Below are 17,363 nucleotides of genomic sequence, written 5' to 3'. Positions count from 1 at the left end.
CAGGGGGAAACTTCATTTCTTACCTTTTAGGTCCTGGCATTGATGAGGTTTTGCTCTCAGCTGGTGGCACAGCAGCAGGAGGAGGAGGATCTGATATGTCCTGACCTCCAGACCTTTCTGGGCTGTTGTCCTGAGGGTTCCTTTTTGTGCTGTGCCCATTACCAGGAGGTTGGCCTAATTCTGAATCTTGTGGAGTGTTCTAGAACAGAAAAAAAAAAAGAATAATTTAAATGGCTGCTGCTAGTTTGGAGAATACACAAGCTGGAGGAGTTTTGTTCTGCCCACTGATAGACAACTTCTGCAGCAGATTTCACTACTTTGATGGAACTTGCAGGTTGTAAAGCCAGGCCATTTTTTTATTAATGACAGAAAAACAGAAGGAAGTGGTTGAGCCAGAAATAAATACTAGGAGAGAGAGAAGAATGCAACAATTGTTCTAAAGCAGCCAGGGCCTTTATTGACCCAAGGAGGGTATCATCTTCTCCTTTTCCAAGCCTGGCAAATGCTTCCTTGCTAAGCAAGTTTAAAATGAGAAAGGATGGAAATAGGCTGTACACTTGTACACTCATAATATTAGCAGTATATCTGGAGTCAAGTTAGAGATAAAGCCAACATCAGTGAAGACCCAGTGCTTTAATCCAAGTCCAGATTCCTTCCCTCCCACTTCAACAAAGCTCAGAATGCCTCTGAACTGAACCAGAGGGCTTGATTCTTCCCCACACTGCCTCTCCATGATAACAGCTACAGGAAATGCTGCAGTTTCTGCAGTCATAGCTACAGAAATGCTGTTGCACAGCTCTGGCAATGCTGCATCACCTCTCCTCAAAGGTAAATATTTACCCAGGATCTTCATCCATGGAGACATGCCTTTACATGAGTGGGGTTTTCCTTTGTTTTGTTTCCATTGCAAACTATTGGTTTTGCTCCAGGGAGGAAGAGAGAACTGTGCAAGTGCCAGAGCTGTGACCCAGGCTGAGCCTGCAAATCCCTGGGGTTCTACCACACTCTGTGGGGCTGCTTACAACAGGTAGTGGAACCTTCCTACTGACATTTCTTTTTTTTTGGCAGAAGTATCTTTAGAAGGTGAAGAAGAGCTGGTAAGGGCTGCTCTGAAACAGCAGCTGAGGATGTTCTTCAAGTACAGCAAAAGAACTGGAGTAGTGGAGAGAAACAAGTGCAGTGCAAAAAATGAAGTTAGAACGAAGAAGGTCTTTTTCAAACCCTCTGGCATGTCAAGCAGTAGTTAAAGAGAAGGAAAACCATTTCATTGGATCACCCTTAACATATAATCACTGTTGTTTCAATTTTTAACTGTAACTGCAAGAAGCCTGAGGCTCACAATGTAAAGACACATGAGTGCATTCACTGAAGGGAGAACCACTTCAGAGTAACGCCAGAGTTTAAAAGCACAACTCCACACTCATCTTTTGGGTTTTCTTACTCTCGGTTTTAGTGTTTATTTTGCTCTAGCAGCAGTCAATAAACCGCAGAGAGCTGTCGTTGACAAAATCACGGTGTGCTCCCACACTGCCAAAGGCTTCCCGTGCCCGGAGCCGGGAATGAGACACCCAGTGGACAAGCAAAGCCCTTGTAATGAGCAACTGAAAAGGTCAGGGCATATTGAAGATATAAAAAGAACTTCCTTTAGACTTAAGACAAATTTGATTAACTCTCATATCCTCTGCCTGTCCCTGGGGAAAGCCCTTCACTACGGCTTTGTCTGCAGGAGCCTCCTTTATCACACCCCTTTCCGCTGGGAGAGACCAAGGGCTCTTGGCTTCGTGATTATTAAGCACTTACCCAGCATGTGCTGACATCTGGCATTTAGAATATTTATCTAAGTATATATGTTGGCCCCAAACCCAGAGTATATGGCAAAAAAAAATACTAGAACATCAAGATTTATACGAGGAAATTTCTTTCCTACAGCCAAAAAAAAAAATAAAAAAAATAGAAAAAACCAGACCTGAATTAGCTTCCAGGGCTCTGGTTTGCTTTTTTTGTGCTGCAGAGAGAAAGAAGTGGGAAAAAAATGTGTTATTAAATTAATTATCAGGGAAAAAAACCCCCTAACCAGTGGTTGGTAAACTCCCAACAAGCCAGGAGAGGCAGCCACAGTGACACACTGTTCCTTAGTCCATGTGTCATGTCTTACCATGAGAGGTGCAGGTGGGTCAGACTGGAAGATGTGCCACAAACAAATGCCTCATGGTAGCAGCCAAATGAAGAACCATTCTCAAGCCACTTGCAGGCAGAAATGACCTCCTTTTCTTCCCCAGCAGGGCAGGGAGGGTAAGGGAAATGGCACAAAGAACCCCAAGAAATTAGGCCAATTTACAAATTTGTCCAGGTGCCTCCAGCAGTTGGCAAGAGCAGTGAGAACTAATTATTTTATTTTTTTTTCTCCTTTCTACTACCACCATCTCCTATTTTCTCCAGCTGCTTTGTGTGCCAGGCAGGAGGAACCACCTCACAGCTCTCTTCAGAAGATGAAGAGCTGCATGTTTTGCCTCCTTCTCCCAAAGCCTCTGTCATGTCCCACAGCAGAAAGGTGCACACTGAATAATTAAGTCATTAACTTACTGCACTTACCCTGCAGTCTCAGTAGCCACACATGGCCTCTAATTAGTCTCTCCTTCACAAGATCAGCCACTTAACTCAGAAGGCTCCTTTAGGTTACAATTCTCTGTTCTACTGACATGCAGTTATCCCTCTTCTGGAGCCATGGCATGATGGGGATGCCTCCTGCACATAAATCTCTAAAGTAAAACTCCTGTGCTGAGAACCAATACAGGTTGGTTTGTAGCAACAAACCTTTGGATTGTCATCCAGAGCCACAAATCCCACGAGCCACGTGATAACCAACAGTTAAACACAATATGGGCTCAGTTGTGGCATCAGAAGGAAACAATATTGATCAGCCTGTCATGTCATAAACCAAATAGCTCCTTGTTTCTAAGGCTCAAATAACACAGATACGAGGAGACCTAACTTAGAGGTTACACCTGCCAGGTACTTGCAAGCAGCAGTAGGGCTACTTTAGGACAGTTTGAAACTGTAACATGGAATCAGGCTAGTTTGTCATTGACTCCCCGAGTCTGATGCTTCACAGAACACTTTGGGGCCAGAGTAATTTTGGTGGAAGTTTGCTGGATTTTACTATTACTGTTTATCTCCAGAATTCACAAGTGAACTACCTAATACAGACATTTATTATACCTCAACACCCCCTCTCACCAAAATTAGGATGTTTCCATATTAGACACAGAGAAGGGCCCAGGTTCCAGTGATTGTATCAGCCATTACACCAGAATGTGGGATTAAAATCCAAACAAAAACACTGGGAGGGGCAGAGTGAAAAGGCAAGGAGAATGATCACAACAAACCAGGTCAGGTATGTGCACATGTTTGAAGACTACGTTTAACATTTTCCATGGGTTGTTTGGGGTCAGGGGACTGGTGAGTTTTTTCTTTTGCTGGGTTGATTAGTTTTGACTTTTTTTTTTGGTTTTAAATAGTTTTATGCTTTCAGGGAACTAATGTTTAAGAAGTTATAGTGCATCTCTCAACTATCCCTAAGTGACTGTCGCTGGTCACAGGAAAATCTGACTCTCCAGTTCATTACCAAATTTAACATGTATTAAAACAATCTTAGCAACACAGGTCCTGTTGGAGCAGAGAGGAGTTTGAACTGTAGACACACTTATTTCTTTCTTTCCAGGGTGTTTGAGTGATCAAAAAGCAAAGGTGTGCCATTACACGGTGAGGCAAAAGCACACATACATGTTCAAAAGAAACTCAGAGGATTATTTTAGCAATAATCTAAAATAAATCTTAATGTAGATATTTAAATGTAAAATCAACTACTAGTATTCCAAGATACAGGAAAGCTTTATCTATAAGTCTTCTGCATTTAATGTATTAATTTCATGTTCACAAAAGAACATGTTCTGTGAATCTAAGCCAGACGGAAGAAAAACATAATTCGATTTTGCGATTAAGTTTTTCAAATTTAAGTCATGCAAATCAGGTGCTGAACTAGCTTTGCAAAGCATGCTGGTTTATTTTTAATTAACATCTGTGAAAACAATTAGGAAGGCTATGTTTTGTTCACAAGTATCATCAGGAAGCTGCTGTTAAATAAATTACTTTTGAGGTTTCAGTACATGCAGCCTCTGAAGTGATTGACTACACAAGCTTGTAGCTAAATTTACTCTATATTTGTTTCAAGTGTGGCATACTCCTGTTTGAAAAGGATTTTCATTATAAAAAGTTAGTCAACTGAATGACTTAAATAATTGTAATAAGAATCAGAACGCAGAGGTTCTCAGCAGTTTTCTCTTTAAGCCTGGAATAATTAAAAAAACCCAACAACAAACAAAGCAGGTTTGTCACAGAGAGTATACAAACAACAGAAGGAAAACTAAACAGCTTATACTTTTTCCCCTTTAAGCCAGCACACCATTTAAATGGATAAAACTGATTCTCCTGAAATATGCAAGGTAATTTGCTTTAAACCTTTCCAGAAGCATTGGAGTCTGCGAGGACACAAAGTAAATCTACAGGATCCCTTTATGTTCCCAGTGACTTTGAACAGGAGGCCGAAGAAACAGAACTCCATTAACAGTGTAGCCAAAAGGATTATGTGCACTGAAGCTGTCATACCAGACAGGAATTCCTTTTAATGCCGCACGGGAGCCTGTGCCCAGCCCGGCTCCCAAAAGCCCGGCTCTCCCTGTTCAAAGCCATGCCAGCAGCATCAGGCACGGCCACAGCCTGGAGTCACAGCCAGCCCGGGAACCTCGTGCTTCCCAGGCACAGAGCACGGCACGGGGCTGGTTTTAACACCTGCCATTCCCTCTCAAACCCCCCAGATAGGTGAACTTCCTTTGACTCCCTTTCCTCTCAGTAAAAGTTGCTTCCTTTTCCATCTGCCCTCTGTGACATTCCTCCATTAAGCACACACGGCCTTTTATAGCAGCTGCAGGAATGTGCCAGAGCTCTGAGGAGCTGGAAGTAATCTTGGAGGAGTTACATTTCCATTCCCATTAACTCCCCCTGGTTAGTGGAGGGGAAGCTGGAGCAAGCCTTTACAAGGCTCAATCAATAAACCAATCAATTTTCTCCATGCCTTCCATTACAATTTGGGGAGTTTTTTAATAGCTTCTTTTTCAAGTCTGCCTGTTACAGGTTGTTCACCTCCACAGGGTGAGCAGTGCACGTCAGGACAAAGAGCAAAGGTCCTGATGCTCTGCAGGAACAGTAACTGAGCAGTAAATTATATTTTAAAGATTTTGTATCTTTGGAGAGCTGTTGTTTCTCCCTTATTTGGGGAAATGGGACCAAAATAAATAAAAATTAGATAATGAGTGGTTATTGCTTTAACAACCAGAGCTTTACAATCACATCAGCAAACACTGGTCAGCAAAACCAACAAATTGGTACCTGACATATTGGACCAAGCTTGAGCTCCATGTGACACTTTAGATCTGAAGTACTACACTAAGACTCGGTTTTATCACCTTGTAAGGGAGCTAAATTCTGGTTTTAACAAAGAGCTGGTGCAGCAATCTGCATCACTCAGTGCCTGCCCCTTGCTGAGGGTGGCTGGGGTACAGCAGTTTGGAGGGGGATGCCTGTCATGAACCACTTCCTGGGTTTTGGTGCCCAAACATCATGACTGCTGATCAGTTGGATGTAATTCCGACACGATCAGATAGGAAAAGCAGACTCTTTCCTTAAGGGAGATTCCATATAGAATTTTGCAATTAGAGAAGGGTTTTGTCTGTAATCAGTAATGGTGCAATTTGCTATTGCTTCTGGCGTGGTTTATTTGTCTCTGGCAGGAGCAGGATTTTAAGCTCATGCCTATTCTAATTAAAACCCTCAAAGGGGCAGGAATGCAAAAACTGGCATTTGGAGGAAGCCTCGTTTAATTTGCTTCTCAGGAACACAAGGAGCAAAGCAAATTGTGATATGGTAACAACGGTATTTGAAAAATTCTGGCCACAGCTTTTGATTGTAAGTACCTGTGACCTTCTCTTAGAGATAAAGGGTTGCTTTCCCTCCTGAGAAACACCTACAGAAATAACTCTGTGAAGGTAAAAATAAACACTCTGTGTGTGTGTTTATACAGTCACCATCTTGTCCTTGCTTTGGCTTTCTTCACAGAACACACAGATTCCTCTCAGCCACAAGAGCAACTCAAACCTTCAGGCTTCATTGCTGTGTTTATGACTCTTCCAGTCCACTGAGGGCACTAAACTGTTTATCTGCAGATCCTTGTAATGTCAATATAAGTGTCTTCTCAACAGCTTGAGAAGACTTACTATGTTTAAGGAGCATGCACTGAGCTAAACGAAGCATGGAGCTATAACTGGCTTCGTGGCTCTTGTTAACCTTATCTTTCCACCTGGTTAATGTGATCCATGTTCAGTGAGCAAAGGAAAATTCATAGTTATCCTTGTGTCTTCACTGGTCTTGTTTGTCTTCTTATTCTCCTTTGTCCCTTTCCACACTGATCTGATGAGTACCTACATTACTCCCTTAAGGATGGCAGGTATATGAGATATGGCAGGAGAGAGAGAGAGAATAGGGCTGAGAATCTTGGAACAAAAATCTTCATTACATAACTCGCAATTTTCAGCCAATAAAGGTTGAGCTAAAGCAGCTTTCTGCTGGGTGGTTCTTAGGAGCCTGACAATAAAACATTCTAGAAGATGCTGTTAGATTCAAATGAAGTTCCAAATGCTGTTGTGCTCCCCAGACAATAGTGTTTGCCTGCCCAGTAATTTCTAACTACCCATAGCTGTGGAAAATGCAAGTCCAACATTTTCACACTACTTCTACATGGAGAAATGCAGTAAATAATTGTAGAGGAACTTTATAAATGTAAAATATTTTCCCTTCTCATCTGTACCCATAAATGTACATTTCCCATGAGAAATGGTGGTGGCTTTCCAGATGCCAAGGAAACTTTAACCATTAATTCAGAAGAGAAGGAATAGTCTTCCAACTTCCTTTTCACTATGCTTTCAAATAAGGAACCCCGCCACAACTTTGAATCTTTGCTCTTCTTTCATCCCCCCTCCTTTGCTCACAGGGAAGATGAGAAGAAGAAGAATAATTATTCATGGCAGTGAGAAGTGTCCCAGAATTTGCTGCATTTGCATAAAAGGACGTATAGTTCTCTGAAAACTAGTTCTTTTTTGTGTAAACTCAAAGAAATACTTGGTACTATTTATCATAGAATATTGGACCAGTAGTAATTACCACTTGGAAGTCAGAATTCACTGAAGTGGTGACTGGAGGTGCGCTAGCACTACATGAGCATGAGGAATGGGCACACTGGCCTGTAGCCAACTGCCATCAACATCCTGATGTGCATTGAATAAAACAGAAGGAAAAGTGAAAGAGAATCATAATTTAGAGAGCAGAAGTGGTGGATCACAGTGGACACAACAAACTCAAAGAAGAGCCCATGTAGGGTAATGGCACATTGCATTAAAATGCTATAGGCAAAATTATTATGCAGAGAATTGGGAATGTGCTTTTGTTCCCAGTTGAACATAAACAGTGGAATGTATACAGCTGTTATTGCACGATTCAAAAAGTATGTAAACACACAGTTTAGAGCTCAGAGGGATTTGCCCAGTTACCATCTGTGGGAATGGGGGCTGAATGCTGGGATGTGCCCAGTGCCTCCTCTGCCAATCCCCATGACACTGGGATCTGGAAGAAGCACCACACCAATTAACAAGAGCCATCATTTCACAAAGGCACAAGGAAGTTGAAAGATGGGAAAAGCAATAATGCAGAATATTAACAGCAGGATGTGCAGCAGTCAGATCTGTCCATAACAAATAAATGGAGGAATCCTAGCAGGACCTCAGCACGACACTTCAGACAACAACTAGACTCTTCAGAAGTTGTAGCCCCTCTGGCAAGGGGGCATGTGCTGCCTATCTTACACATTTCACAGGAGAAAACAAGAACAAAAGGATAACCAAAACATTAGGGTGTATGTTTAAAGACAAATTAACAATAACATAGATGTGGAATAACCAGCTTTGTTTGGCTATTTACTTATTCAGAAAACTAGGAATAAGAAAGGCTAAAGCAAAATATACAGAAATAACTTATGTGTAACTGACTTTGAAATTGCCTCTTCAACCGTGAGACAAAAGATGCACTGCTAGAATTTCATCTTGGCAGCAGTTTTCACCTTCAAAGAGCTTTACAATTACTTGGTAACTTTGCCTTTTCTGTAATGGTGAGAAAGGCTGTGAAATATGACAGTGCTCCTCTTCAGAACTCTTGAGTGGCAAGAATTAAGAACCTGAGTTAAAATTATTCCATATTAGAAAACCCAGCCTATTCAGGCTTTAGAAAATTTTGTGCTCATATTTCCAATGACAGAGAACTTCTTCTGCCATAACATCTTCCACACAACCCTTTAAAGTGAGAGCAGACATGCCCTGGAAATGGCTCAATTCTAGTAGAGGGGAGACCAAGATTAAAAACAGTCGTGGAAGTCAATAATAATCCTGTAACATTGGTTACTTTGGCAGCTCATCCAGACTGTCCAGAGATGTAGGGCTGAGGAAGTGCACAGATACATCAGTCTGTATGAAACTATAAGCCTTTTCTTTTTATTACAGCCATGTAGGTGATTTCTGGACATTTGGCTGACCAGAAAAGTCAGGGAAGAGCCTGAAGGCAGCCCTTGCCATTCCTCCATGTTACCCAGTGCCTTTGGGTGGATGAAGAAAGATGTGTCTAACAGGCAGCACAGCAGCTGAGACCTTCTACAGTTCCATAAACTGCAGTGCTTTCCCATTAAAAGAATTAAAGAACACCATTAAAGGACATCTCCCATTAAAGAACACCTCCATTACTTCACCTGTATTTTCCCTGCTAAAGGCTGGATCTCAAGCATCAAACTGGGTCAAAGTATTTGTTCTTTTAGGTTATTTCTTTTTCAATTTAAACACCTTTCTCTTCACGTGGAGTTTCTATTTTCAGGGAAAATGCATCTTAGAAAATAGCTTATATTTAATTCATCATAAGCCCAACAAGCTGTGCCACTGACAGGGACCCTTGTTTGGGGTCTTTGCCACTGTAACAGGGCAGGGCACAAACCTAAAACCTCTCAGCAGTTTGGACTTTGTCTGCTGTTACAGCAAAACAGAACATGGTTGGTACATGTAAAATCACTTTGTTAAATACAAAGTGATTTTACATATACTAATGGCCCCAGCCCTGTTTCATCCAAGCATTATCTTTGTTCATTTCTACTAAATTTACAACATATTTTCCTCAGAGGCTGGTCTTTACAAGACAGATTGAGTGTTTAATTTTTCCCTAAGTGTCTACTGCATTCTTCATAGTAGCACATTTATTCCACAGATCTTCCCACTCATTAACTGAGTTCTAAACTTAGCACAGGCTCTCCCATCTTCAATGCAAACCATGTGTGTGGCTCCCAAACGACTCACTGAGAGCTAGAGCTGGGCAATGGTGTTCTCTGATAAACACACAAACAAAAACAACTCATGTCAACTGGTTCTGAGTATAAGAACAACACTCACTGAGCTATTTTAGTGGTGTTAGAGTTGGAAGGAAAGGCAGCATGCAAAGAGGGTCAAGTTCCTCTAAAGCATAGATTGCTACTAAAGGGAAAAGTTAAAAGAAAACAGATTTTTTTTTTTTTTTACAACTTGCTGAAAACTTAAATGTAGCTGCCTCACAAATTTGCAGTCAGTGTCGAAAAACCCAAGAGCCAGAAGCAGATGCAGAAGAAAAAGAGCAGCCAAGCCTGGTGTGAACATTTTGAATGCAAACCATGCAAACCAGTTTCATCATCCACTACCTGCTGTGCTCCTTGGCTGGGTGGTATAAGGATGACTTTACTTCCACTGGGGAATTTCTTACTAAAAATTAACATATTTGAGCATTTCAGTGGCCGTATGAATGTTTGCTGTTTAAGTGATTCTTTTCCAAAAGCTGTTCCCCAGCTTATGTGGCTTTTAAGGTTTTATCACTACTTCTTGTTATTTCTCTGTTCATAGAGAGTAATTTGGATTCCTAGCATGTCTTTTGTTTTGCTTTGGTTTTGTGGGGCTTTTTTTGTTTGTTTGTTTGCTTGTTTGTTTTTCTATGGGAGGGAGTGTCTTTTGGGAGGGTGTTTTGCTTTGTTTTGTTTTTTACAGTCTGAAAAGGAGACCAGAAGCTTCCTTTCCTTGTTAGAAGAGTTCTTCATTAAATTTCCCAATAAATTCAATAACTTTTAAATAAAGTTGCCTCAGGATGACTTCTGAAGAAATATATTTGACTTTTAAAAGCTTGGAAGCCGTACACAATGGAGAATAAATTCTCATTGCTTAGTTATAGGGATTAACACATTCCTCTCTTCCCAACCCCAGAAAAAAGCTGGGGCCAAACCTTGGGCTAACAGTACAACTTGGCCAAAATAACTAAGAACTATGGAAGATTTTTATTCTGAAAAATGACTTATGAAAAAGATCTTGTAATACTGATTTTCTTGAGAGGGCCCATTTTGCAATGCACAAGGTACAACAGATCTGCTGAGACCTCAAGGGGAAGCAAAATGATCCCTTGAGGGATACTGGGGCCAGCAGTATATTTCACTGCAATTTAGCAGTTACCATAACATATGGAAGAAGATAAAACATATCCTGGTGTTTTAATAACTGAAATTACTGAATTACAACTTTTATTCAAACTCATATCAGCATAGTAACTTCTAAAGTAATTGTCCACCACAAGTCATAGCATATGGGTTCCCTTCATTTCATAAATCCAAAAATAACTCACCAAACAGCAACATGGATTAACAACACACCCTTCTAACAGGGGTGTAAAGTCCTGGATCAGGACATAGATGGTGCAAGGTCATTTCTGAGCAAGGAGAAGCTGCCGTGTGCTGGGGCTCTGAGGCCACCATAGCCACTGCCTGGCTCCCAGGGGCTCTCCCCACCCTGCCCATAGCCCAGCACACTATTTCATTCCCCCAGTGATCCCAAAGGATGTTGGTTCTGCTCCACCACCCTCCTGCCCCACGGAGCGGGGCTGACCCATAGGCTGAAATCTGGGATCCTCCTGGGCCTGTCCCTCTCCCCAGGGATGTGCCTGATGCCTGGGGCTGGGACTGGCCCAGCTTCCCATGGCTGCCCAGCTCCCAGGATGGGGTGGTGGGATGACCCAGCCCTGGAGATCAGTTCCTGTTGCCCAGGGAGCAACCCCTTGCCGCGTGTCCCAACACTCTGGAGCACTGTCATTGCCAGAGGAAAACACACACAAAGGTGCTTTCAATTACCATTAATGACACTTAAATATGAGTGTATCGAGGAGCAGAAGATAAATGTGGGGTAAGCAGCCCGTGGAACCAATTTCTGAAAGGTCTGATCCAGGCCAGGAGGGAAGGAAAATGCGATTCCACCGTCACACTCACCTCATTTTCTGCGCTGCTGTTCTCATTGCCCATTTCAGTGCTGACAGCCAGTATCACACAGCAATTAAAGGGAGAGATCACTGGAACAAAAGAAAAAGCTCTGAGTCTTCTGTGAAAAACCAGAACAAAATAAAAACAACAGAAAACCCTGGAAATTTTGGGGGACTATCATCTCAGTCACCCTACCAGCTGCCCCTCCTGACATCCGGTCTTAGGATGATTTTGAGTCATAAATCAAGGGAAGAGAACACCTGAAGTCTTTATTTCCTAATGTTTCTCTGCTGTCTTCCCTACACTTGCTCTACTTATGCTGAAAGACATTCCTTGAAGCTCAGCTTTGTTACTCTGTTTCTGGATTATCCCGTGCCATTTGTGCAGAAAGGCATTTTCCTTGCCAAAGCTATTTTGGATGGGAAGCCCATAGGAAAACCTTATTGTCTTAATTGTGTTCAAACCTCTTGTACTCCTTGGGAGTTCCTGGATCAAGCTGCATCCTCACATTGTCAGAACCACAATGTTAAACCTGACCATCACTGAAACAAACCATTTTCTGTAGATGCACTCAGAGAAAGAGTAACTTGATTTTTTATCTTCATCAGTGGCACTGTTCCCTGTTTTTCTTAGGCATTATTCTGCTCACAATGTTATGATCTAAACACATTCTTTACACTTCACAGGATCTGCCTACCATAATTACTACTGGTTTTATATACTAGTTCAGCTCTAATTATTTTATATTTTAAAAAAATCCTCTGAGTGGTTCTAGAATTAAGTGTCTCCCCAGGCATCACTCATTTCTGTATTTTTTTGAAAAGGGTACTCAATAATGAGTATATAACAGAGATTCACTTATAAACATTCACTTCTTGTTCTAGACATTTTCTTTTGGGGTTCATGCATTTAAATTCAGCGTATTTATTGTATTATTGAACAGGTGAAAATTACACAGTCTCTTGAATTTTATTTTCCAAACAACTTGGGATTGGTCCGCAGCATATGTCAAGAAAAACTCCATTGAAGTCAGGCTGTAAAAGAGAGGTTGCACTTTGAATCCTAAGGAACCACAGAAAATTTTAAGGAATGTTGTTCCCTATTACTACAGCACACTTTTAAAAACTTGGAACATGGTTTTTCTTCACAGGAGTCTTGGAGAGAGAGAGAGAAGTTCGGTGTTGTGCTTTTAAGCTCTGCTCTGTTTAAACTGGAGTGTCTTCAGGGGATACAGTGGTGCTTGAACTTGCTCCTGTTGGATTCACCGGGGCCAGGATTGCACTTTTGGTGATTAATTAGCAACATGAGGTTTTATCTGCTGAGATTGCTGCCAAATCCTCTGCTGTCTTGAAAGAGTTCTGAGCTACATGGAAGGCTGCATGTAACATTTTCAGAATCCCTGCTCCCCAAGCATGAAGTACTCCATCATGGAGCAGTGTGCACACACAAATCTTGCCAGGCTCAGCTCAGGGAAATGTTCCAAGACAACAGATTAAGATTATAATGTCTTAAGTATGCACTGATATAATAAAACATTCTTGCACTGTTAGAGCTGCTGACTAAGGTTTAAGTGCACAGGAGGGAAAGAATAACTTGGCTGTAGCAATGTGCTTCCCTCAACAGCCAGCACAGTTCCCTAAGAGTGGATATCCTGGCATTTCTGTGCCACTGACCTGCCGAGCTTTTCTCTTCCCAGATCTTTTTTCTGTTCCCACAGACATCGTGTGAAAACACCCCAAAATTTAAAGCTCCCTAAACTGTCCCCTCACGACCACTTGCATTAATAACATAAACTGGGGGATAAATGGAACTCTCCCAAGTCCCCATGGAGTTTTTTAGTTAAGTGGGGTGGGGTCTCGTATATCAATTGGGCAAAATGCAAATTTTGCTTATCAAGTCCTTAAATAGATAAGCCCATGCATGGCATAATATTGTTCTATTTATTTTAGAGCAAATTTTCTCCAGTGCATAAAATACTCTCAATATTTCTGCCCCAGCTCAGCAGTACTGACTGTTAAGAACAGTAACTCGAGGCCAAATTTGTAATATTCATTTGAAAGAAAAAAATACTTTATTTACAGTTTTCTATTTAAATGTACAGGAATCAAAGTAGAAAATTACAAGAGCACTGCAAAAGTGCCAGCTACCACAAATCTCCACCAACACATCATATCATACTGCCCACTCACTCTTTTCTTTCCCTGGAGCATGAAATTTCACAATTGTCACACAATTCTCACATTACCACCTGCTCAATAATGAAGATAAATGTCATAAATAGGAAATAAGAAATGTCATAAATAGGAAAAAGACATTATATATTCTCCAGTAACGAAACAAGTGATAATAATGTGTGAGTTACACTGCAGAGCATTAAGATAACTTTTCAGATTACAATGTTACTGTAATCCTTTTTACATACATTATTTCTCAATCATTCTCTCAATGCTCAAGCATTACTTAAGTTGCAAACTACCAGCGCTTTATCATACGTATAGAATTTCAAATAAACATTAAAAACATGCTAAAAATCCATTCATTAAATAAACATAGGTTAACAAAAAGATAATCTCCATCATCTTTCTACAGTATCTTTTACAATTTACATGTCATTATTAAAATTATTATAACGCTACATATCTCAGAAACTGCTCACTAGTACCAAATGGGTCTGTTCAGACTATTTTGTGCATGTGAAACAACTGCTTTCCTGAAAGCAAGAGAGGGAGATGATGTTTAATGTTGCACTTACATTCCAGGATTAATCTGGCCGCTTTGGATTCACTGACGCTCCTAGAGCACGTCTTCAAACCATTCCTTCCATCTTCACCTCACCAGTTTTCACCTTATTTTCCTGCTCCTTCTCCTCAGACTCATGCAATGTAGGCTTTCTCCCGGGGACCCACCTTCAATAACCTGCTCAGCAACCAACTTGCCTCCACCCCAGGCGAGAAAGAAAACAAGTTATACCTCCTCCACCCGGCCTCCCCCTGCTCCTGCCGGGCTGCTGTGGCTCTGCCTGTCACAAATTGAGCACTACTGTTTTTCACAAAAGCAGCCCCAGAGCACAGGAACTTTGGTTAAAACGTGTTTCACTTCTACTGCTTCTTGGCCTGTGGTATGGGCAGTGCTCCTGGCACTACAGAAATTGTTCAGTGAAACTGTAGCAATAATACATTGAAGTCATGCATGTGTTGTTTTCAAGGGAGAATTAGTGTTGAGGGGAATGTCTGCTCTGCATTTTGTTTTCAGGCTTGTTTATGTGTTTGTGTTTGTCTTTCATTTTCTCGTATTACTCTTGAAAGCTGTCAGAAATACCGGCTGGCAAATGTTGATGTGCTTGTTCAGGTTATGGTGAAATAATTTCCCATTTAATCATCCCGAAGGGTGGAGACGTGACAAAAACCCTTTGAAATGTGATGTTACAAGAAGTACTGGTTTATGGGCGAGCTGATTGTTATTATTAATTCTGCTTGTCCGTTCCAGTGATGTCTCCACAAAGGGGTGCTCAGAAACACAGATGATAACAGAAGACAGTGTATTTATCATTAGTGGGAACTCCATGGGATCAACAAGTTCCTGTGAACACCACTGCTGCTTTTTTGGTGCCACACAGCAAAGGAGTGGTCCACTGTGGGTTCACTGCAACCTCCGAGAGCTGCAAGGCAGGACTACTGCATCTGGCATGGAAAAGTCACATCTGACATGATAAAAGGCAGGATTTCATAGGGCAGCAATATGTTGTCTGCTGACTTTTGTTCCACAAAGTCTCGGTCTACAAACTCCTGCCTTGAAAACATAAAGCATGTGAAGAGCTGGAAAGCACAGTTGCAAAGCCAAGGACTACATGAGTGGCCCTGCCTTTTAAGCCATTTTTTTTTTTTAAATGAAGCTGGTGATCCAGCAATCCAAGCTGTGTTATACCACCTTAAGCCACTGTTACTGGTCAAAGAAGAATTTCAAAGAACGGAAATAAATTACCTGAGCTTCCCCTCCCCCCCCCTTTTTTTTTTAATTATCCTGAGCTTTTTCAGGTTATAAAGCTAAGTATATATGAGTGGGTTTGGTGGCATGTGGGTAATACAATATGTTAAATAAATCCATATTATAACTTCAGGAATTTAAGATGGAAAGGTCAAGATCTGTAGAAGCTCAAAAACTAAAAGATGTGAAAGTGGTTGCAAGATCCCCTTTTCTCTGCTCTCCCCAGGCAATTCAGAATCCAGAAAATCTGAAGTTCATCAAATCATAGTTTTAGTGTGCTTCTCCTTAGAAAACAAAACAGAAGCTTTGCAAAATTCATTGCCTTATAGACAACAAATAATGCAATGTTTTTTGTTTAGGCTCTCTGCCATGAATTTAAGAGCAGGGATCCTGTGGGAGCTCAGGAAAACACAAGCTTGGTAACACATCCTCACTTCTGCTAGCTGCATTATTTCCTCATAAACACAAATTGAACTCATATTTGGTGCTCTTCCATTTTTAAGCTAAGGCCAGAAAATGCCAAAAAGTGAAAGTGAAGCAGCTGCAGAACAATTCTCTGGCACAAACTTGGAGGAAAATGTTCCCCTGGTATTTGATCATGATTTCTGACTGTGTATTTTTGTCACCACGTGTGCAAAGGAGAATTCCTCTGTTTGCTTGTGTAAGGTTTGCAAAAGCAACCTCTGCACTGGTGCCAGAGAGATGAGCCATGTGCAATGAAGTTCCACTGCAAGGTCAAACCAGTTTGTGTAAACCACCAACTGTGAGAGCATTCCACATCCCTTGATGTCTCTATTTATTCTCTTTTATTTTATGATAGAACTGGTGGGAGAAGAAGTACTCACATCAGGCTGCTTTACTGTTGTTTCCTGGAATTTCCCCTGTGGTTCCTCACCCACACTTCATGCTCATCCAGGGAGAGACTGTCTTTTCTTGATCAAAAGAGGATCTAACCCAGGAGGACTGGAAGACTCAAACTGGGGGAAAACACAGGTCAGGTTAAAGGTAAGTTATGTAATGGGTTAATGAGTTAGGTATTCCAGTAAAATTCAAATAATTTGTCATGAGTGATCAATTTAATCCCAGTATATACAGTATTTGGTATGCTTACCAAGCACACACTGCTCAGGTATGTTAGTTTCTTATAAATTGAACACATGCTACCTCAGGTGTTTATATAAGACAATTTAGTTTGAGGTCATTTTGCTTTACGGTATAAATACTGCCAAAATAAGACAAAATGTTTTTATGTTCCTTACTTTCACAAGATTGATACCACACATAAAGCATTGCAAAGCTCTGCTGAAGCACTGAGCATATTATTACACACCAGCTGTTCTCATAGGAAGGAGAAGAAAGAGAGGTGTTCAGAATTTTGTTCTTTTCTGATCTTGATGCAAGCAGTGCAAAACCATTCCTAATTTCTGCATGTCACAACCACATCATAGAGATCCGCAAGAACGACTGACCTACGACAGCCCTTCAGCTGTCTCACAAATTCTAGAAGAGCAGACACCAAGAGCTGGGAGGGAGACCAAAATCCATCGTGAGAATTAGTAAACACGTAATGGTTTTCAAGTGCCCAACTTGATGGGAAAGACGTTGCTTGGTAACACCAGCAGCTGGATCTGCTGTAAAGCCGTGACGTCGCCTGGCAACGGAAAGCTGAGCTGGATTTTTGTGAGAGCTGTGTTTGCTGCCCTTCCCCCAAGATAACCAGAAACTGCCTGTGGGGACTGCACCACTGAATCCAGCTAGGACTGAGATTTAAAGGACAGAGAATGAGGCAGTTCTTTGATGCAGCCCCGCCTTGACCGATTTGCCCCACTTGAATTACAAGTGCAAAAAGAAACGGGGACGCTGAGTACCTGCTACTAAGAGACTAAAGCATTTTTTAAAACAAAACAGGTTATGG

At 41.3% G+C, this 17,363-nt stretch overlaps 1 protein-coding gene across 1 annotated transcript in view; it reads right to left on the bottom strand.

Annotated features, from left to right (window-relative positions):
• TACC2 (transforming acidic coiled-coil containing protein 2) overlaps positions 1-17,039 on the bottom strand; it is a 125,993-nt gene extending 108,954 nt beyond the window's left edge. The window contains exons 1-5 of the mRNA XM_032695072.1: positions 16,918-17,039; positions 16,294-16,425; positions 11,474-11,553; positions 9,872-9,932; positions 24-199 (exon numbers count right to left, since the gene is read on the bottom strand). Coding sequence (XP_032550963.1) covers positions 24-199; positions 9,872-9,932; positions 11,474-11,499 — 263 coding nt within the window. The 5' untranslated portion in view covers positions 11,500-11,553; positions 16,294-16,425; positions 16,918-17,039. The remainder of the gene's footprint in view (positions 1-23; positions 200-9,871; positions 9,933-11,473; positions 11,554-16,293; positions 16,426-16,917) is intronic.
• Positions 17,040-17,363: the final 324 nt, after the last annotated feature.

Source organism: Chiroxiphia lanceolata, chromosome 8, assembly GCF_009829145.1.
Source record: "Chiroxiphia lanceolata isolate bChiLan1 chromosome 8, bChiLan1.pri, whole genome shotgun sequence".
Lineage (NCBI taxonomy): Eukaryota > Metazoa > Chordata > Aves > Passeriformes > Pipridae > Chiroxiphia > Chiroxiphia lanceolata.
Note: the sequence above shows the minus strand (reverse complement) of the source record. Positions and strands in the feature narration are given on the sequence as shown.